General features: G+C 43.2%; 1 protein-coding gene across 20 annotated transcripts in view; it reads right to left on the reverse strand.

Annotated features, from left to right (window-relative positions):
* Positions 1-22,499, reverse strand: part of CACNA1D (calcium voltage-gated channel subunit alpha1 D) — a 304,187-nt gene that overhangs the window by 145,033 nt on the left and 136,655 nt on the right. For all 20 annotated transcript variants that reach the window (XM_058726549.1, XM_058726543.1, XM_058726548.1 and 17 more), the window contains exons 4-5: positions 12,370-12,509; positions 3,181-3,323 (exon numbers count right to left, since the gene is read on the reverse strand). In XM_058726549.1, coding sequence (XP_058582532.1) covers positions 3,181-3,323; positions 12,370-12,509 — 283 coding nt within the window. The remainder of the gene's footprint in view (positions 1-3,180; positions 3,324-12,369; positions 12,510-22,499) is intronic.

A 22,499-nucleotide genomic window follows, 5' to 3' on the forward strand; every position in this document is an offset into this window, starting at 1 on the left:
TAAGAGGGTAGTGTGCTGCCACTGCTACATGGACCTGAGAGATGGGGCGACAGGAGTACCCGGAAGCCCTGTATACAGCAATGCTCAGAGCCACAACACACGACAAGACAGACTGTGGAAGGAGGGTTTGTGGAGCAGTACTCAGGTCAGGAGGGGTGGGCAGAAGCTGGAGACTGAGGGTGAGTGCTGGGCAGGAAACCAGAACCCACACTGCAGCCAGGCTTCCTAATTCCTGTGTTTAGCATCTTGGTTCTTCCCCCCCACCCCACCCCAACCCCTGCCCAGGAGCACAGCTCCCTACACATATTCAAAGAACAAAAGAGTGTAAGATGCCAAGACACTAGAAGCAAGTCAGACAGAAATCAGAACACACCAAGTGAAGAGAAGAATATTCATTAGTGATAATAACAAAAGTTAACCATGATTGGAAGTCCACGGAGAGACGTGAGGGATGAGATGGGGAGGGTAAACCGAGAAGATTTCACTCAAGAAGAGCCTATCTTTCCAAGACCCATATTACAACCTAAATCCTAGGTATTATCTTCAGATAGTTAAATGTTCAAATGGTTTTAGAAAAACAAATGATTAATAAATTTTTAATGTTTTCACCTTCTATCAGAAATAGATAAAAAGAAGTATCTGCTCTTATCTACTTGGACAGGGGTTTGTTTTTTTGTTTGGAGGAATTTTTTTTTTTTTTAAGACATGGATGGTCCATTCGAAATCATCTGGCAGTGAGTTCTTCTGAATTCTATGGTAGTGAGCTGTATGTTTCATGAACGTGTTTGTTCATTGTAACTACTGTATTTCAGATTGGCCAAATTTATGAGATAATGAGGTTTATCTTCATGTGAACATGTAGACTTTCCTGACATTGGACTCCTTTGTACATAATCAGTGTGTACAGTAGAGCTCATGGGACTCCAGTTAAGGAGAGAGTGGGATGGAATGTGAAGAACACTAAGCCAGGAACAGGAAGAAAGTGTGTCTGCTCCCTTTTGGCCACCCACTGGCTATGAGAATCTGCACGAGTTGCTACCCCTCCACAGCCCTTGGCTTCTTTGTCTAAAAGATGATGCACAGAGATCAAATGATCTGTAGGGTTCTTTCCCATTTGATGGTCCAGGATTCTGACAAATATTATCAGAGCATGGATGGTTAAGAACCCCATGAATGCCTGAGGCACTCCCTTTTGAAATACACATTTACCTCCCAACAAATAAATATATATTCACGAACAAACACAAAATCATGTCTTATAGAACAGTCTGAATTCCCTATAGAAGGAACAAGACAATTGCCAGGTAAGTGTAAACAGTCACACCTTCCCTGGCATTTCTAAAAAATTCAGAGTTCTTAAAAAATCACTAGGCCCCAGTTGCCAACGAGCATGGGAAACATCAGGACCCAGAGCCTCTGACCCATCTCCCCAAAGCCCAGTGGGGGCTGATGTGAGACATGGATGTCCTCCACTAGCACAGTGAATAAATATGGGCTGAAAAGTCCTCACACAAGACTTAGGTCCCCATTTCTCCCCGTCTACCTCTGGGACAGTGTGATGCAGAACTCCATCACATTACAAAGAAGAAAAGAAAGAAATATAGTTTAAAACTGTTCTCGAGAGCATCTGGGAATACAAGTCATTTAGTGAAAACCTCATTAGGCAAGGAAGCCACAACAATGATGTAGGAGTTCGGAGAGCTTCACTGGCCAGTCGTGCACGTGCAAAGCCACAGCACCTGCTTGTCCTTACAACACACACTGTAAGCAAGCTGCCCTGTCATGTGCTCTTTGAGGGGGAAAAGGTTGTCGTGGTTACTCTGAGATCAGATTACGCTATAACGACTAAATCTGAAAGAACATGTTTGCTCACTGAACTTTTCATTTCATCGTGTTACACATAAGAGAACCAGTCATTTCCAAGGTATTTCTATTTTTCTCAATTGCTTCCAGACAGTTCTGTGGTTTTGACTTGTGCTGATCTTTTTCAATGAAAATAAATGAACCATCTGGAAAAACAAGTACACATAAAACACCACTTCCTACATTTTCAAATGTTAAATTTGGAAATCTTTTTTTTTTCCAGAGAATTTTTGGTGTGTCCTGAGTGCCAACAGGTTTAATAAAAATTTCATGAAGAACTTCTGGAAAGGCAAAAACATGATCTGTGCTCTTTTGATGGCTTTATGAGTCGTGAAAAACAGACACACCCTGTCATCTCAGATCCTTCCTCCAGCCGGAGCAGGCAGCCACCTCACCACCACAGTCCCTGGAGAGGTACTAGGACGTCTACCCTCACGTCCCCAGCAGGGGCATCCTCGCAGGGGCAGAGCCCAGCGAAGCGGCATGCTCCGTGTTCCTCAGAGAAGCAGAAGCAGCCTGCAGCTCCTGGATAGAGCACCGACCAGACATCCGTTCCAACTCAGGTGGCATTCAACCTGGCCTAGATGTCCAGAGCAAAAAGCAGACTAGGACTTGGCATGGAGGGGTACACACCCTAGTGGAGAAAACAGCATCTCTCACCACGGAGGGCCACCTCTGTGCTCCAGACCTTGAACTGGGGACTCTCCCCATATTATCCCTTTCAGTCCTCACAACACCCTGCAAGCCAGTCCTACAGAACCCCAGGGAAGACCCAGAAGCATCCACCTCTCCCCTCCCAAGAGCCAGATGGGCACAACTCTTAATAGTGGAGAGCAGAGTAGACTCTTTGGGAGTCCAGCCTCCTGCTGCTGCTCGCTTTGAAGAAAGGCAGTTGGTTGTGAGCCCTCTGTCACCCTCCTCTGCACAAACCACCATTTTCAGAGGGGGCAAGCCTGGGAGCAGGAGGAGGCTGCAGCAGCAAGGTGTCTGAAGAGGAAAACCAGACTGGAAGCAGGAAGCCTGACCTCAAGGCCCCGTGTCACCACTCACTCCATGTCTGTGCGAGAGAAGATTCTCCCGCAATATCAGGAAGACAACAGTTGCCACTGGCCCTTTCTTGGGGCTATCACTGGGGTCCAAAATGACCACACAAGCAAAAGTGTGTTGTGAACTGTGAAGGCCTCCGTGGTCATCTGCGGACCCCCTGGCTGGCACACAGCAACTCACCTCGCAACACTCAGCTCCAGAATCCTGAGCCCCACCCAGAAGAAAAACAAGTCAACAAACGCCTGGCTTTAGGAAACAAGACGTGCTTACTGGGTACTCCTGACACTAGTCGAAGTGGTCGTAACACTCGAAAGGCTCGGAGGGCTTTGACATCGAAGCCTCCTGACTTGCCACTGGAGTGGTTACCGCCTTCTGTTTCTTTGGTTAATTGTTCCAGAATTACACTAAACAATCTGAAAAAAGGAAGAAAGGAAGAATTGTTAGAGTCTGTCACCCAGGGAAGCAAAACAGGATGATAATAGTAGTTATTTCTGAACAAGGGCTAATTCTGTGGGGCTGCTGCCTAAATAAAGGGGAAGCAAGGCAAAGGCAAGCATCTGAATCCCGAAAGCAACCCCTACATGTAACAAGACTGGCAACAAGGACTGAGTCATCTGTTTTCCTGCCAACAGAGCATCCCTGACCAAGTCAGACCCCACAGAAGAGGGGCTCACCATGGATCCAGTGATGACAAGTGGAATTGCCCAAACAGAAGTAACAAGGAAACAAACATGGCGGCTACCATTTATACACATTCACTAGGTGCAAGCACTTTATACATCATTATCTCAATCCTCACAAAGTGCTATGCAGTAGTAATTCTTATTATTTCACAAGTGAGGAAACAAACTTGATGAGAACAAGTAATTTGCCCAAGGTCACACTACTAGGGTAGAACTATTGTATGAAATCCAGGTGTGTCAGCCCCACTAGGATGTGGGTCCCATGAGGGCAGGGATTTTTAATCTGTGTTGTTCATTTGCTCATTTAGTCTGTTCAAGCCTAGTGCCTAGAACGGTTCTTAACACAGAAGCCACTCAAAACTTATCTGATGAGTAAATCAATGGGTGAATATTGACTTCAAAGTACTGAATCTTAACCAATGTGTTATACCATTTCTGGTACAGCCACCGACATACCCATACCCACCTCCACCCTCCCAGGGAGGGATGTTCAAGGAATGATGTAAATCACAGATGCTGAGGAGATGTGCAAAGGCCAGAAGCAGTAAACCAAGGTAAGGTATTAATACCGTCATCTTCTCTTTTGAAATGTGCATAATATTGTATCTGGCAGCCACGACACATTTTTTCCTACTCTCCAAAGGTTTTTAGGATAAAGCTATTTTCAGACAATCTGCTCACTTGACAGTTACTTTTGCTCTTTCAAATAAACATTTATTCTTTGGAATTATTGCTTGTTTTTCAGAATAAATATAAATTTGCCCATTTCAAATAGAATCAACTCTGGCCAATCAGATTGTGGGGATGATTGGCCCAACAACAGAGAAAAGGTTTCTAAAGTTTAATTAGCAGCCAAAGTAGAAATTCTGCCCTCACTGGCATGCCTCTGGATTGCCAAGACACTAAGTCCATAAAATACAGGGTGGTCTGATTACAGTCCTGATTGGGCACAGTCATATCACTCTGGGGCATTTAAAGACCAGCCATTTGTTTTAACAACACTATGGCAATTAGCAGTGACCCAGGCAGGGGGAGAGGGAGGTGGCGCTAGGGGGGAATAAATCAAGTCTCTACCTTTTCAAACCTTCAGATGGGCTCTCCCTAGTTATGACTAGGGAAATAGACCAAACTTATAACTGGTTTCTCTCATTAGTGTAGGGGTTTTTTTTTATTACTCTAAACCCCTGCAGCAAGGCTCAAGTTAAAAGTCTCCCCTCCAAAACAAGTTCATAGCTTTGCAAAAACAAAGAAAACAGAAGAAAGAAAACCTCAAACTCTTCTGAAATGTGTCAGCCGCAGGAATTTTCATCCCAAAGGGTTAGGAAAGTAATTTATGCAGGTGGTGACTGAAGATCACTTTCAAATATCAGTGTTTTACAGGACATACATCATGGTCCTTTTACCCCTCGTTCTTCAGCAATGCCCTTCATAACAGGTGAATGGTGTCTCTCTCCCATTACAGAGGAACCTGAGTCAGAGAGGGAAGCTGGCTGCCTTTTCCTGACAGCCAAGAGTATAAGGGGTTGGGGCTGGCTTCCATTCCTAAGAGTTAGCAGGCACTAGGAAAGCTCCTCTCCTTCTCTGGGCCTCAGTTTCCCCCTCTGTAAAATGAAAAAACTGGAATTAAATGAACCAGAGCCCTGCCTTTCCCATTCTAATACTCTGTGATTCTACTCCCTTTACCACTTACGCCCTCCACCCCCAACAAAAAAAGTACCGCATGCCTAGAAAGCTCGGGACATGAAGACAAAGTATTTGATCCTAGACTGTTATTAAGTTTATCCCAACACAGGAGAAAAAGGCAAGGAGATACCTAGCAGCAACAGAATGAGCCCCCATGTCCTTCTTCACAAAGCTTAAGTGATGAGCCTGAATGCTTGAAATATATGTTGACTGAAGCTTTAGGTGGGTGGAATAAACTTTTCTATACAGGGAACACTATCAGCTCCAGTAGACCCATTGAGTACTCTTGTGGTCACATCATTACAGTTAACATTTTAGAAGTATCAATTACTTTCTTAATGTCTCTGTTAGTGGGAATCTTGACAAAAGCAATAGGTCACAGTTGGCTTGGAATGGAAAATCCACTGGATTGAGATACATCCTGTAGTTGGAAACTTAAGGGAGTAGAAATTTGATGCACATGAAGACATAGTAAGTTTTTTTTTTTTTGACTTTTCTTCTGCTCTTTGACTACAATTTAGTGCATATTTTAGATGAAAAATAATCTGATGTTCTAAAGTTCTTTGCATTTATTAAGAAAGACCAATGAGTCCATTCCTACTTTAATTTCCCAGATGAGTTTTTACTTTTTAATTTTATTGCAGATCAATTTATATATAAAATGCACTTGTTTAAAGTATACAGTGAGAGGATTCTTGACAAACACAGAGGTCCAAGTACAAACACCACAGTCAAGATACAGGACAATTCCACCATCCCCAACAGTTCTTTGATGCCTCTGTGCAATCACCTCCCTCTCAGCTCAAACTTAGATATCCACTGATTGGCTGCTTATCACTTTGGGTTGTCTTTTCCCTTTTCCAGAACCTTATACAAATGAAATCATACAGTATATGTTCTTCTTTTAACTTCTTTTGCTCACCATATTTTTGAGATTTATCCAAGTTGTTACATTTCTCCACAGTTCATTTCTTTTCATTGTTCGGTGATATTCCATTGTAGTACATAAATGTACATAATGTAGTACATAAATGTACATGATGTAGTACATAATGTGGTACATATGTAGTACATAAATGTACTACAATGAATGTATCCATTCACCTGTTATTTGTCTTGTTTCCAGTTTTTCTCCATTATGAATAAAGTCTCTGGGAACATGTGTTTTCATTTATTTGGGTAAGTACCTAAGAGTAATACTGGTAATATGGTCGTGTGGTTAGTGTATGATTAACATTAGAGGAAACTAGCAAACTTTTCCAAAGTGACTGCACCATTTTCCATTTATACAAGCAGTGTATGAGAGTTCCAGTTGCTCCGTATCTTGGCTAACATTTGGTATTGTCAGTCTTTTTATATTTAGTAATGCTGGTAGGTACGTAGTGCGTCATTGTGGTTTTAATTTGTACTTCTCTAATTCTAATGATGTAGAACATCTTTTCAGGTGCTTGTTGACCATTTACACATCTTCTTTTGTGGAGATCTGTTCAAATCTTTTGCCCATTTATATACTGGGTTGTCTTCCTACTAATGGGTTATAAGAGATCTTTATATATTCTGAATGCAAGCCCTTTGTCATATATCTGTATTGTGAATATTTTTCCCACTCTGTGCTTAATTTTTAATTTTCCTCACACATCTTTTCAAGAAAAATTATAAATTTTGATAAGCTCCAAAATTTTAATTATTTCTTTTTTGGCTAGTACTTTTTGGTTCCTAAGAAATCTGCCCTCCCTAAGTCATAAAAATCTATATTTTTACATTTTACATTTTTACATTCTATATTTTTAACTTTCACATATAGGCTTATGATCCATTTTAAGGTAATATTTGTGTAGGTTATTAGGTAGGAATAAATATTCTTCTTTTTTTCATGTGGATAAATAGTTGTTCCATTGCCATTTGTTGAAAACTAACTACAATTTATAATTCAACTCATTGAATTATCAAGGCAGCTTTGTCTAAAATCAATTGCTCACATACATATGGGTATATTTCTAGATTCCCTATTCTATTCCATTGATCTTTATAACTACTTCTTATGCCAACATCAGTCTTGGCTACCGGAGTTTTATAGCAAGCCTAAAGATCAGGTTCCAGCTTAGTCCTTAAACATTTCTTTGTCTAGTTTAGGGCCTCTCTAATTACTGTATCAGTTTTAGAATAAATCTGTCAATCTATAGAAATCTTTCTGGGATTTAGATTCAGTCTATAGCAAAGTTTGAGAAGAACTGATATCCTAACAATAATTGAGTCTTCCAATCCATGAATACAACATTCCATTTATTTAGGTATTCTTTCATTTCTCTCAGCAAAGTTTAGTCATTTGCAATGTGCTATTTTTCCCTAAATATTTCATGCTTTTTGATGCTATAGTAAATAATGTCTTTAAAATTTCATTTTCTATTGGTTCATGACTAGCATATAAGTTTTTAAAATACTTTTTAAATACTAACCTCTACCCAGAAACACTGCTAAATTCATTTAGAGCACATAATTTTGTATGATTTTGCTGTTCTTAAATTCGTTAAGACTTATTTTATGGCCCATAATATTTCTTGGTCAATGTTCCATGTATATGCATGTGAAAAGAATGTGCATTCTGGTCTAGAGTAGTGTGTTCTAAAAATGCCAATTAAGTCAAGTTTGCTGATGGCACTGTTCATATATCCCTATATACCTAGTGATTTTCTGTCTAGATGTTCTATCAACACCCTTCAAGAGAGAAGTATTAAAATGTACAGATTTGTCCATTCCACTTTAAGTTCCTTTCAGTTTCTGCTTAGTGTATTTTGAAGCCTTGTTATTAGGCATACACACACACACACACACACACACACACACACACACACACACACTTAGGATTATTACATCTTCATGAAAGAATTCTTTCATCACTATGAAATGTCTTTTTCCTGGATAATATTCCTTGTCCTCAAGTCTACTTTGTTGGACTAATATTGCCTTTATAATATATATAATATATATATAATAATATTACCTTTATTCTGATTAATTTTCACATGGCATATATTTTTCTGGCCTTCGAATTTCAAATTATTTGTGTCTTTATAAGTTAGGGTTCTTGTAGACACTATAGAGTTGGGTCTGGTTTTTTACATATAAAATCTGATAAACTCTGGACTCTTATAAGGATTTAGCTGGATTTAAATCTACTATCTTGCTGTTTGTTTTCTGTTTGCCCTGCCCATTGTTCCTCTTTAATTCATACCTGACTTTTTTGAATTAATTGAACTTTTAAAAATTCCATTTAATATCCAACATAGGCTTATTAACTATATCTTTTTATTTTTCTAGTAGCTGCACTAGGGCAAGTGTCAGCAAAAATCTATAGAGTGTCAGCAACTATTTTAGGATTTTCAGGCCACAGGGTCCCTGTCACAACTATTCAACTTTGCCATCCTAACACCAAATAGCCAAATAGATATGAGTGAGTCTGACTGTCTTCCAATAAAACAATCTTCCAAAGCACACAGGAAAATACTTTGTCAACGTGAAAAATAAAAAAGGCAATAAACCATATTTGGCTTACAGTCTAAATTTTGTCAGCCTGTGCTCTAGGGTTTACAATATACATCTTGAACTTAATACAGTCTACTTTCAGATAATATTTTATCATATTTACCACCAACTGTATAAGCTCTTTCAAAAGTACATGGCTTTTTCCTTCTTTCTGTCCTTTGTGCTATTGTTGTTACATATTTTACTTTCATAGAAGCTGCAAACTCCTCAATACATTGTTACTACTTGTGCCTTAAATAATCAAGTACTTTTTTTTAAATTTTTTTTTATTTTTTTTTTTTATTTTTGGGACAGAGAGAGACAGAGCATGAACGGGGGAGGGGCAGAGAGAGAGGGAGACACAGAATCGGAAACAGGCTCCAGGCTCCGAGCCATCAGCCCAGAGCCTGACGCGGGGCTCGAACTCACGGACCGCGAGATCGTGACCTGGCTGAAGTCGGACGCTTAACCGACTGCGCCACCCAGGCACCCCAATAATCAAGTACTTTTAAAGAGATTTTAAAATGAGAAAAAAAATTTTTTTATTTACCCTTTCTGGCATTCTCCATTTCTTTTTAATAGATCCATAATTTCTACCTGGTTTCATTTTCCTTCAGTGTGAAGAAATTCCTTTAGTAATTGTTGAGATGAGGGTTTATTGGTGGTGAATTCTCAGCTTTGGTTTGTCTGAAAAAGTCTGTTTTTACTTCAATTTGGAAAGATATCTTTACTGAATAAGAATTCTAGGTTGACATTTTCTCTAGTACTTTAAAGATCTCTCTCTATTGTCTTCCAGCTTGTATGGTGCTGATGAGAAGTCTAGGGATGTCTTTTTCTCTGATTACTTTTTCAGATTTTCTCTTTATCCTTGGTTTTGAGCAATTTCATTACGATTATGACATACTTTGATGTAGCTTTCTTCATGTTTACTTTGCTCGAGCTTTGTTGAGCTTCTTGAATTTGTGAGTTTATGTTTTTCATCACATTTAGAAAATTCGGAGTCATTTAAAATTTTTTTCTGTCTCTCCTCTATCTCCTCTCCTTTGAGACCCCAAATATACATATGTTAGACCACCTGATATTGCCCCACAGGTCATCCAGGGCATGTTCAGTTTTTCTCTGTCAACATTCTTTGTGTTATTGCTAGGTCTTCAAGCTCCTTGATGTTTTTCTTCTATTGTATCTAATTTGCTATTAAGCCAATCCAGGGGAAATTTTCAGCTCTCAAAGTCCCATGTGGTTCTTTCTAATATTGTCCCATCATTTCGCATTGTGGCCATGTATTCCTTTAGGTCCATATACATATTCATAATAGCTATTTTTAAAGTCTTGTAAAGAAATTCTCTATTAATTCCACCATCTTTGTCATTTCTAGGTCTGTTTCTACAGATGGAATTTCCTCCTTATGGGTCATATGTCTTAATACGGCTATAATATTTGACAGAATGCTGGACAATAGCTAAGTATCTATATTTTGTCATCTTCTTTTAAAGAGTTTTGAGTTTTGTTTTCGCAGGCAGTTTGTTTTGCACCTCAGTTGGCTCCTTTTCAGGCTTCTTCTCAACCATTATTAGAAAGGAATTCAGGTGACCATTACTCTATAGCAGGGGTTGGCAAAACTGTTCTGTAAGGGGCCAGAGAGTAAATAGTTCAGGCTTTGTGGACCTAAACTACTCAATTCAACTGTGTAAACAAACACGTGTGACTATGTTACAATAAAACTTTATTTACAAAAATTTGTGGCAGGCTGAATTTGTCCTGGTGGCCATATTTTCCCAACCCCTGCTACTAATGGCCATTCTGGGCTCTCTAATGACAGTCCAGGGTGTCTATTGAGGTCCTTCCATTCTTGCTGGTCATAACTTGAACATCTCCCAGACCTGTGTGAGCTCTAGTTATTATTCAGCTTATAGTCTCCAGCTTTTCTTTTTCTCCCTAATAGCATTATTTGACTGGCCTCATGGATTCTCACTCCCTGTAAGTGTAGATTACACTTCAGGCAAAGCTCAAGAGGACTCCAAAGCATATTTATGGAGCTCTTTCCCTGAAAAGCTCTTTCCCTTCTCCTCCCATGCTACACCTGTCAAATTTCAGCCCCACTGGCCTTACTGGATTCTTGTCTCTGTCTCCTCAATGCAATGAGACCACCATCTCTGTTCAGTTCCATGTCTTTGTGCTCTTCTATAGTCTGAAAAATATCTCCAGGTAGAAAGCTGAGGAAACTGTAGGGTAGGGATAAAAGAAACGGAGCTAAGCATCTCCATCCTGTAGCTGAACAGAAAGTCCTGGGTCAGAAGAGGCACAGTGAGATTGTTCCAGAACCAAGAGACTTGCAAGGCTCCTGCTTGCCATTCCTTATTAGAGTTCACCAAATACAGGAAGGTACGGACATACCTACTACCTGTTCACTTTAGCTGCACTACCTTTGTGGTAATACTGTAGGCACCATGTACTGTGGTGGTTTTTGCAAAAGCTGACTTTTTTTTCCCCTTAAGTCTAATTATCCCACTGGGCCACCATTTTGGATCCCATTTGAACTTCCTAGGTTTGAAAGAGCAGGCTTAAAATTTATCCCACTCTAACATCCAGCTGTCTCCCATGAAAAGCCAAAGTATTCATGATTTAAAAAAACAACCCATAAGAAAAATTACTTTGCTCAATTTCAAAAGGCAGTTGAACAAAGTTATGGAGATGAAAACAGAGAGGTCATTTAACGATCTCTCTGTAGGACCAAATATAATTTTAGGAGCAACCCACTTTACTGCTAGATAATGAAGACTCTATGAAGGGATAGATCTTCTTTTCCTATCTGGGTATTTGGTCCAAAGGCCTAGCACTCCTCTGACACAGATTCAGTTTTTCCTCTTGCTGGCAAAATTTCCAGGTGTGGAAGGATCAGAATAACACAACACAGGCCACTGTTTTTTAATGCCCTCGTTTAACTAAAACTGTTGGTGTGTCTCTTCCTGTGACAGGATTTCAGAATAATGCCTACTTTCTCTGCATTTTCCAGCTTATTTCATTTCATGCCAGATACCTGATATTATTCAGACACTTGTTTTGTTATTTCAAATGGATGGTAGCATGCCAAAGTTTTTCCCACCAGTCAGCAAAAAAAAATTAATAGCTTTGCTCAAGGGATGTTAAATAGCAGAGTATCTCACTTCTATGAAGGATTTATTACTGTTTTAGTGTTTTGTGTTTTTTTTAAACTAACAGAGTACTAAGTATAAGAGTTCTACTCATTTGAGTCTAACCACTAGCACGGCTGGCCTGTTTGTGAAGACCCAAGGCCTTGTAAAATGAAACCCTCTTAAATCAAGAGCTTCAACTTCCTTCTTTAATACATTACTGGAAGGGAAGTAAAAACAATGAGGGGATTCAAACGGGTCTCTTCCCAGAGGCAGATAGCAGCATCACCCATCACCAGCATCACTCCAAAACACTCCTGGCAGGTTCCGGCCACAATTGCTGGCAGAGAGGAGTAACCATGTTCCCTCAAAAGACTGTGTTTTTCATTGCTCCATGCCTCCCATCTTCCAAACATTTCCCCAAAATAAAAGGGACTTACCCTACTATTACTATAACAAAATCCAGTAAATTCCATCCATTCCTAACATAAGCATTAGGATGTAGCAATAATCCATATGCTATAATCTTCAAAAATGTCTCGACTGTAAAAATAATCAGGAAGGCATATTCTACTTTTTCCTGTAAAGAGAAACAAAAAGTGGGGGGGGGGCGTGGAGAGAAGAAGAAAAAGAGACAGGAATTAGATTCAATATCTCTGAGATATAAGCATTTTCTCCAAGCAAAGTTTTATTATGAGAAATGGCACCATTAACACAGCACCTGTGCCAGGAAAGCGTTTTAATTCTAACACTGAATTTCTCATAAGCAGCTAAGTGTAAAACACTTTTCATTCCAGGCTGCATGACTGCATTTTGCCACCTGCCCTGATGCGTGTGCAATGAGTCTGCCTAGGACATAACGGGCATGTTTGTTATTTGCACACATTTGCAAAATGCAGCATGTTTTCCTCCTGAGATTGCCAAATTAGGCCCAGAAAAGCACAAGGGTACAACAAAGATCTCAACAGTGGCTTTGAACAGAATGTCCTTTGGACGAAGGGAAGGTGCATCTGCTTTGACCCTCTCTCTTCCTCTTGGGTTTACACCTGATTTCTAATCCAGGGTCCTCTTTGTCTCAGAGCAGCAAGGTGACCTTGGCAAGTGCCTCCTCTCCTCTGGACCTAAGCTTCCTCACCAGCACAGAAGGGGAGCATATTCAGGATGGCAAATCCCCTGCCTGCATACTGGCATGTGGCCTCTCCCAGCTGACACTGCCAAGTGGTTGCCATACACCGTCCCAGGGAGCCTGGGTTCAGCCTCTGTGTCCTTCCCTCCTACCAGCCCCAGCAGCCATTCCCATCTGGCTGCCCAGATCTCTGAGATTCAGCCCTCAGGCTAGGTGCCTCTTAGAATCCTTCCCATTCCAATTCATGCAACTCTGTGAGTCCAGAGAACACATCCATCAGCAGGTCTAAAAATGTTTACTCCTTTCCTCTTTTATAAAGGTTTTCTTTATGCAGCTTCAGCTTTAATAGAAATACCAACCCACTGGGATGTGCGCAATTAATTTTATAAGAGGCATTCCCTGGCAAGAGGCTACTTAATAACTCAATGAAAAACCATCAGCAATTAAAACTCTTCCACGTGGGCCATAAAGTCCTCCACAAATATTAATTCTACCCTGTGGGACCTGAGGAAAGTAAGCAATACCTTAGGAAAATGGAAGTCATGGAATTCACTTATTAGGATGCCCAGTGCAAGAGGTCAAATAAATTTGGCTCAGGAAACACTCAGTGAGCACCTATTCTACATAACAGACCCCATACCAGGAGCCAGGATTAGAAAAATGTCTCCACCACGGTCCCCTAAAGGTTTAGTCTGGTGGGTAAGGGAAGGTTTCAAACATAAACACTGAGAATGTCCCAAGACAGGTAACTGAAAGAGCAGTTGTACATCTTGAGCACTCTGACAAGGCCAAGGGACTAACTAGTTCACTCCTCCTTCACCAGGACTTTGCTTTGCTGTATGTGACCACTACTAGGTGGGCTAAGCCGCCCTGCTACCAAAGTGCTACCCCTCTGTCACCTGGCCTGACCTTCCCCACGTTTCGCCCCACATCCTCCCTCTTTACCACCAGAGCCACCGTCCAACCACTGCTGGACTCCAGCCTTCACCCTCATTCCTGACTTCCCACTGGTCTTGCAAAAAGCCAGTTCATCAGTTCTTCCCTCCCATGTCTCTGTTGTCCTTAACCTGTCCTCCAGAGCTCCCTTTTATCCTTGAACACCATCAGAGAGGTCTAATAAACTCTTTTGTGATGTGAGTTAGTCAGAGTCAGTGTGTTTTCAATGTATAGAACCTCACTCACCCCAACCTCCATACCCATGCTGCCCCCAGAACTCTCAACTGGTCCCATCCTCAGCCTAGCTCATCTCACGTACCCAATACCCTTCACCAGACCGCCAGAACCCTCCTTGACCAGGACCCTTCTCCTTCCACACAGTCGTGCCCTCCAGACACACGTGAGCCTCCAAACCTCCAGCAACTCCCTTCTTTACTCTCCATATTCCCTGTAAGCCTCACACTAGGACCAACTTTGCTCCTGGCTAGGGAGGAGAGATCCCGGAAGGCTTCAATGGGGGCAGTGAGAGCTATGAGAGCTAAAAGGAGAAAGCAATTCTGTTACTTGAACCAGAAGCAAAAATCCCTGAAAATACCAATTCACTGTACTCAAATTAGACCCTGACCACCAAATGTAGATTGTCAATATGTTTTCAAGACTTAGAATTCTACGCGAACAAGATAAGCTAAAAACAGCACGTTGGTTTTACAATTCCTCTTCCCTTTTTATCCCTTCTGCTTTATTTACTAGGCCAGACAGAGAAAAAAGGCTTTTGCTGCCATCAATATTCATAGCAGTTACATCCCTACGTCAACACAGTGCTATACTTTAGAGCAGAAAAACAAGGCAGGGAACAGAGAGTACATCGAGCAAACACAGCTTGTTTTTCCTCTTTGGCTTTTATTTGTAAGTAATATTGCTATAATAATACAAGGGTCATTAGTATAACTGAATTGTTTAGGGTTCTTTTATATCCTCTTCTCTTGTCCTCCTCTCTCTCCTTTTAAAGAATTAGGTTTCTCTTTCCAAAAATCCTTAGTGCATTACTTGATGGAATTGATTGTAGGAAATATAACTTTGCTTTAATGTGATTCTTTATTACAGAGACTCTACCATGATGCCAACTGAACCATCACAGCCTGGAGAGCATACTAGACCAGTTTGTTAGAAGCCAGTGTCGTTCTCATCCCCAGCCATTTAAAAAGACTCCTATAAAACAAATACACCTCCACAGTAAGCAAATGCAATATAAAAAAAAACTTTTGCAAAACAGCAATCATGGGAAGGAGAGGTAATTATTTACATCACAAAAGAATTGTTCATTTGAGAAAAGAAGGTTGAGCTGGTAATTTGAAAAGGAAGTCCACCAGGAAGGTCAGGTTCCTAACTGGGCAAGGTGGGAATATACACTCAGTGGAAGGGACCCAATCAGATGTTGCATAGAGAAGATAGGGAGTCTGTGGCCCAGACAGAGGGAAGCACAGAGGAATGGGATGACTGAGGAAGAGGCAAGCAGGAACCCTCCAGAACTAGACATGAAAGGAGGTATCCTGGGGGGCAGGGCTGCTTCATAAAAGCTAACAGCCTCAGGCTAAACAGAAAGATAAAATGATTTCTGCATCCTAGTCTCCCCTCATTTGCCAGGCAGGGCCACATGCCACCCAGCCACCAGCAGGATTCTTCTCGCTGGCATGGGATCCTGGGTGGGCAAAAGCAGCCCAATCTCCTTTTTAAAAAAATACCAGTGGGGTGCCTGCGTGGCTCAGTCAGTTGAGTGTTGGACTTTTCATTTCAGCTCAGGTCATGATCCAAGGGTCTTGGGATCAAGCCCCACGTCAGGCTCTGCACTGAGCGTGGAGCCTGCTTAAGATTCTCTCTCTCACTTTCTCTCTGACCCTCTATTTGTGCCTCTTTCTAAAATTAAAAAAAAAATTTTAATTAAAAAAATTTAGGGGTGCCTGGGTGGCTCAGTAGGTTAAGTGTCCAACTTCGGCTCAGGTCATGATCTCACAGTTTGTGAGTTTGAGCCCCACGTCCCGCTCTGTGCTGACAGCTCAGAGCCTGGAGCCTGCTTTGGATTCTGTGTCTCCCTCTCTCTCTGCCCCTCCCCTACTCGCACTCTGTCTCTCAAAAAAAAACATTTAAAAAATTAAAAAAAAAACTAAGCACCACCAATTCCTCTTAACCAGACACTACCCTATGTATGGATGAAAGTCACCCATGAGACCACAAGCCACCAGAAATAAAGGTTCCAAATCTAATTCAGAAACCTGATAGATCTTCTTTGAACACTGAAGCTTCACCCTGCAGAAGGGTCTCTACACCAGTAAACCATACACAGGACTTTGAGAAACTGAAACTGTCAACTAGCAATGGGTGGGAGATGCCAGGATCCTTAATTACACCTGGGTCTCTCCTTTCCTGCTCTCAGGGACCCTTTCACTAGTACTGTAGTATGAACATCCACCCACCCATCCATCCATCCATCCACTCACTCACCCATCCCTGGGCACCTGGGCCCTCCTCAGAAAGCCTGATGTGTATCTTCACAGAGTTCCCAACCTGCTATCCGAAGATAACAAGGGCTTGATGAGGCAGGTGAGGGTCAACTCTTTGCTTGGGTCATCCATCCACATGGTCCCAAATCTTTGGCAAGGCTCTCTTGGCTGACACCCTTGGCTGACACCCTGATAGTAGCTGCTGGTCCTTTGCACACCACTCCTCTCACTCTGTGGGTCCCAGGCTCTCTATTGGCAGGGGTCATCTCTTACTGACTTTGTAATCTCAGCACCCAGCACCATACTAGAGTATCATACATAAGGTACTCAACAGGAAGTAGAGAAGAAAAAGAAGAGAAGGAATAGAGCAAGAAAACCAGACTTAAAGGGGGCTAGGAAAACATGAGGTTTTGTGATCCTAGCATGTGTACCAAAAAGGGAAACAATGAAGCTATGTCTCTAAGTTGCCATTAACCCTTTCTAGAACAAGCTTGGAAGAAATGGTCACACTGCTGAATCAACAACTGATCCTGATGTCTCATCTGGCCCTCCCTTTCAATCCTGACCTGCACCCCCAGGTAAATTCCTCAACCTTCCTTCCCTAGCTTCCTCTTCCAGCTTTCTTCTCTTCCACGAGAACCCAGCCTTCCATGCGAGGGGTCACCCTGCTTCCCCTTCTGGGATGCGCACCCTCACGTATGGAAACTCCCCTCTCCAGAGTGAGTACACAACCAATACAGGACTAGAACAAGCCCAGCCTGGGGCAGCGGAAAGAACACAGGGCTCGCAGCCACAGCATCTGTTTTCTGCCAGCCCTGGCTCAGCCACCACTTCAGGCTCACGCCCTGTTCCCTCTTTCTAGAATGGTTCCCCCATCTCACTTTTTCATCAGGCTAAGCTCTACTTGTACTCCAAGGCTCGGCTGAAATAACACTCTCTCAGAGAAACCTTTGCTGACCTCCACAAACTGAGGGCCCACTGTTAGATGTCCTCATGGCCCATTATACATCTTCATGGCCCTATTCACAACCAAAATTTTAATGTTATCTCTTTAATGTTTGTCCCTCCAATAAATGAATTTCTATAAGATCAGAGACTATTTCTATTTCATGCATCATTGTATTCCCAAGGCTTGCCATAAAAATACTCAATATTTATAAATGAATAAATGAGCAAAATGAGAGGTTTTGACCAAACATTATTCACCATCCCTCCCTAAGAAGTTCCATAATTGTTTTAGTCTGCTCAGGCTACCATAACAACATATCATATACCAGGGGGGCTTTAAACAGCAGAGGTCCCTCATGGGGTGTCCCTCAGTCAGATAAGTGACCACCTTCAGCTCAGGTCATGATCTCGCAGCTCGAGACCCTCGTTGGGCTCTGGGTTTATCAACAACTCGGAGCCTGGAGCCTGCTTTGGATTCTGTATCTCCCTCTCTCTCTGTTCTTTCCTGACTCGTGCGCTGTCTTGGTCTCTCTCAAAAATAAACAAACATTTAAAAAGCAGCAGAGATCCCTCACAGTTCTGGAGACTGGAAGTCAGGGACCAAGGCGCCAGCTAATCTGGTGCCTGATGAGAGCTCTCTCCCTACCTTGCAGAAGGCTGACTTTCTGTTATGTCCTCATCTGGCCTTTCCTCTGTGTGTGTATGTGGAAAGAGATCTCTCTCTACCCCTTCTTTATTTTTTAAAAATGTTTATTTATTTTTAGGAGGGAGACAGAGTGTGAACAGGGGAGGGCAGAGAGAGAGGGAGACACAGAATCTGAAGCAGGCTCCAGGCTCTGAGCTATCAGCACAGAGCCCAGTGCAGGGCTAGAACTCATGAATGGTGAAATCATGACCTGAGCTGAAGTTGGATGCTTAACCAACTGAACCACTCAGGTGCCCCTCTACCTCTTCTTATAAGGGCACTAATCCCATTCATGGGGGCTCCGCCCTCACGACCTAACCACCCCCCTCCAAAGGCCCCACCTCCTAATACCATCACATTGGGAGTTAGAATTTCAACATATGAATTTGGAGGAGGGGCAGAGGGAAGGGGGCAGCAACATGCAGTCCATAGCAATAATCTCAGGGCCCCCTTGGTTTTGCCCTATTCCAGGAGAAACGTCCGTAACTAAAAGTTAGGGAAAAGCTCTTCTCCATAACTGCAGTTTTTCCTGCTCTAATAGGCCAGGCTGGGCTTTTCCAGTCAGAGTAAGGAGCACATGCAAAGGCTAATCATTCAAGGGTGACAAGAGCACAGGGGTGAGGGACAGGCGAGGGTGGGGACACGAGGTCTCGTGGGCCAGGTTACAGGGCTCTCTCTCACCGGGAGAACCAGCAGACTGAACCAGACGGTCTCTTCCAGCTCTAAAACTACAGTTCTCTACCACCTAAGGAGCAAAATCTGGACCATGGCTTCACAGCGAGGTTCTGCAAGGCCCAGATATCCCCCGGGGAAATTGGCCAACCAAAGGCAGCAGCTGTGCTGTCCAGGGGCTGGGTCACTGAGGTCACTGCAGCACATCCAGGCCAGGCTTGCCAAGGGACACTCCCGCAAGCTGCCATGAACATGGCAGGATGGGACAGTGGGGAGCCTGTGGGAAGGTGGTTACAGTTTCCGTAAGCAATTCCACCTCTAGTAAAAGGGCAGTGGGTGAGCCGCGGGACAGCGGTCTTCAGGCAGGCCTCGGCTCGGGGCCACTTAGATGTAAACAGAGGTAATGTTCTCCTCTGCAGGTATTAATGAAGTATGTACCTCTGGCCTCCAATGGAGGTAGTTTAATGCCCTGTTTACAAGAAGAAACTGGCTGCAATAGACCGGTTGCCTTCATTTTTCTTCACCTTTGGTTTAAACGTACAAATTTTAGATGACGTTTGTGTCCCCTGAGTCCAATGCCAGTCTCTACAGCTGAGTCACCCTGGTTGAGTCATCTACCCCTGGGCTTCTCTGCTTCCTCATCTGTAGAATAGGAGCAACTGTCCTCACTCCACCCACCCAGGCTATGGTGACAATCAGATTAAGTGGAAGGTGGGAAAAAGTTCCACAAATTGCCCCACACCCCACAATCAAAGGCACTCCGAAAGGAAGACAGACACGAGGCAGTTCTCTCAGTGGCTGGGAGGTGCCATCCTCACAGAAGGCTCTAGAAACTCTCTGAAGATCCAGTGAACCCATGAGCAGCCAGACAGGGAGGACCCTTGCCCGGTGAGAACAAATGGAGGAAGCCAGCTGGATGGCCTAGCTGACCCTGCCATGGAGACCAGCCTCAAAAAATCTTGTTTGTGGGAGGAGAGCAGTATCACACCTGGGGTGGAGGAGGCTGACCGGGCATTCTCTCTGGAAGCGGCTTCCTCACTCACTGGCAGAGCAGTGCCAGTTGCTGCTTTGAGGCCACACCTAGCTACACATGGCTCCTACCACCCAGGAAACTGCTGGGGTAATAACAGCACCCTGTCCTTCCTCTAAGAAGTGCTCCTTTTCTACTCTCAGTCCAGGAGCTACAGGAGTTGGCATGTGGCCCAGGCTACTGGTTCAGGGACAGGCATGTGACCGCACACACCAACCAGGTCCAATGAGAGCAACACCTGGGATTTTCACTTCAGCAGCCAGGCAAAATGTTCTGTCATTGGCACAGACTTGGCTCTGAGAGGCGGGAGGCCTGGAGTGACCAGGACACAGAATGAACCACCAGCAACAAGAAAAGCCAAGCCAAAAAAATGGGGAGAGAGTCAAACAGAAAGAGAATCTCAGAGGCCAAGCATCTGGCTCTGATGCCTTTGTGAGAGCCCCTGAATCAAGTTGAACCTGAAGCCAAAATTCTCTCCGGCCTTGGGCTTTTCACAGTTATAAAAGCCAATTCACTGAGCAAGTTTGGGTTGGGTTTTTGGTCAATTACAAACAAAAATACCCTAGCTAACTACATAGTGATCCTACAGGGTCACTTTGCTTCCCTAAAAGTTAAAGCATCTAAGAGAAACTTCAGGCACTCATTTCTCAAGACATTTAACTCCTTTGAGGAGTCCCTTTGACCCACAGGCTTAGGGATGATTTTCTATATATAGGACCCATAAGCCCTGCAAGCCGTTGCCTCTGGAACTTCATCTAAGTTGGGTCTTCCAAATTTACTCCTTTAAACCCATCCATTCTCTGTTGCTGTCTTCAATTCCAACTGGTTTCCTGCACTCCACACATTCCTTCCTATTAACTTGATGCCTCAGACTTGCCTTGCTTCCCATCCCGCCCATGCTGGGACCTGAACTGTGAGTCCCCTTGGTAGTGGGTGCATTCTGTAGTTGGCAGGCATGCGCTTCCTCACCCAGCTCCAACGCCAAGGTTCTGCCCACCTCCACCCTACCATGCTTGGCAGTTCTAGCACCCTATTTCAATTCAATTCAACATTCATAGGGTATCTACTCTATACCAGGCACATTCCTGAGCACTGCAGAGTCAAAGATGGCTAAGATGTTTGTGTCCTAAAGAAGGACATCAGAGGCATGTATAAAAATTTCAAGACAGGGGCACCTGGGTGGCTCAGTCAGTTAAGCATCCGACTTCAGCTCAGGTCATGATTTCATGGTTCATGAGTTCAAGCCCTGCATTGGGCTCTGTGCTGACAGCTCAGAGCCTGGAGCCTGCTTCAGATTCTGTGTCTCCCTCTCTCTCTGTCCCTCCCTCCCTTGCTCTCTCTCTCTCTCTCTCTCAAAAATAAACAAACATTAAAAATTTTTTTTTAAATTTCAAGACATAGCACATGACAGTCAAAGCCAAAGTAGAGTACTGGGGATCTCCTGTGTAGAAACAGAGGGCATGGAGCCACTAATTGTGTCTAGAGCGTTTGGGAAAGCTTCTTTAAAAGTCTAGGACTATGTCACATCCAGGAGTGCCTGACTGGCTCCATCAGTTAAGTGGCTAACTTTGGCTCAGGTCATGATCTCACAGTTCATGAGTTCAAGCCCTACATCTGGCTCTCTGCTGATAGCTCAGAGTCTGGAGTCTGCTTCAGATCCTCTGTCTCCCTCTCTCTCTCTGCCCCTCCCCTGCTTGTGCTCCATCATTCTCTCTCTCAAAAATAAACATTAAATTTTTTTTTTAAGTATAGGACTGTGTCACACCTAAATTCCTCCATATGGCATCCTCAAGGACCTCTACAATCTGTCTGTGGTCTACCTACCAACAACCATCTGGTATCTGTTACCCCACAGGGTACAGGGCCCCCACTCTACCCCATTCCCTTCCTCCTCCTCTGCTCCAATCCATCAGTTCCCATAACATCCTGCACATACTCCATACTCACTAGAACCTCTGGTCTTTGTGACTGCTCTTCTCTGTGACCCAAAGCACTTCTCTTTACCTCAATCCTGTTCACCATGTCAGGGAAGGCTAGGAAGCTTCATATACTCTTGAGGCCATGAAATAGAACAGAGAAGGGCAGGGCACTGCCCTGTTTCCAGGTCCCAGTCTAGTTGGGAAGGAGAACCCACTGATGTGTTATCTTGTACTGTTTGTAGATTGTCAGTACCTATGGGCAAGAACCACTGTATTTACCTCTGCAGGTTCTCCCACCATCCCAAGAAGAAGACTGAGCCTCAATAGACACTGTGATGGCATCCACCACAAAGAAGAAAGAGAAGAGTCATCATAATCCCAAGGCTGCGTTGCTGAGTCCCTGGGCCAACACCCTGTCTCACCATCAGGGTGCAGTGATAGCAGCTCTACCACCCAGGCTAGAATCCCTTTCACCCTCTCCTACTTGGAGATATAGTTTTGCTTTCTTTCCAACCTGTGTTGGCCTTTATATCCCATTCTGACAGCTTGGGTCAAGGAGGATGGCAGGAAGAATATGTGCCCTGTGTAGGGCTCATCAAAGCAACCCGCTGCCTCCCTGGGATGTAAGGGGCCTGGGTCATGTCACAGCTGCCAAACTCCCATCATTCTAGAAAAGCCACATTCTTAACATTGGTTAGTTTGCATGGCATGAGCCAGTGCTCCAACACATCCATCTCCTTGGCTATGAACAAAGAA

Source organism: Neofelis nebulosa, chromosome 4 (genome assembly GCF_028018385.1).
Source record: "Neofelis nebulosa isolate mNeoNeb1 chromosome 4, mNeoNeb1.pri, whole genome shotgun sequence".
Classification (NCBI taxonomy): Eukaryota; Metazoa; Chordata; class Mammalia; order Carnivora; family Felidae; genus Neofelis; species Neofelis nebulosa.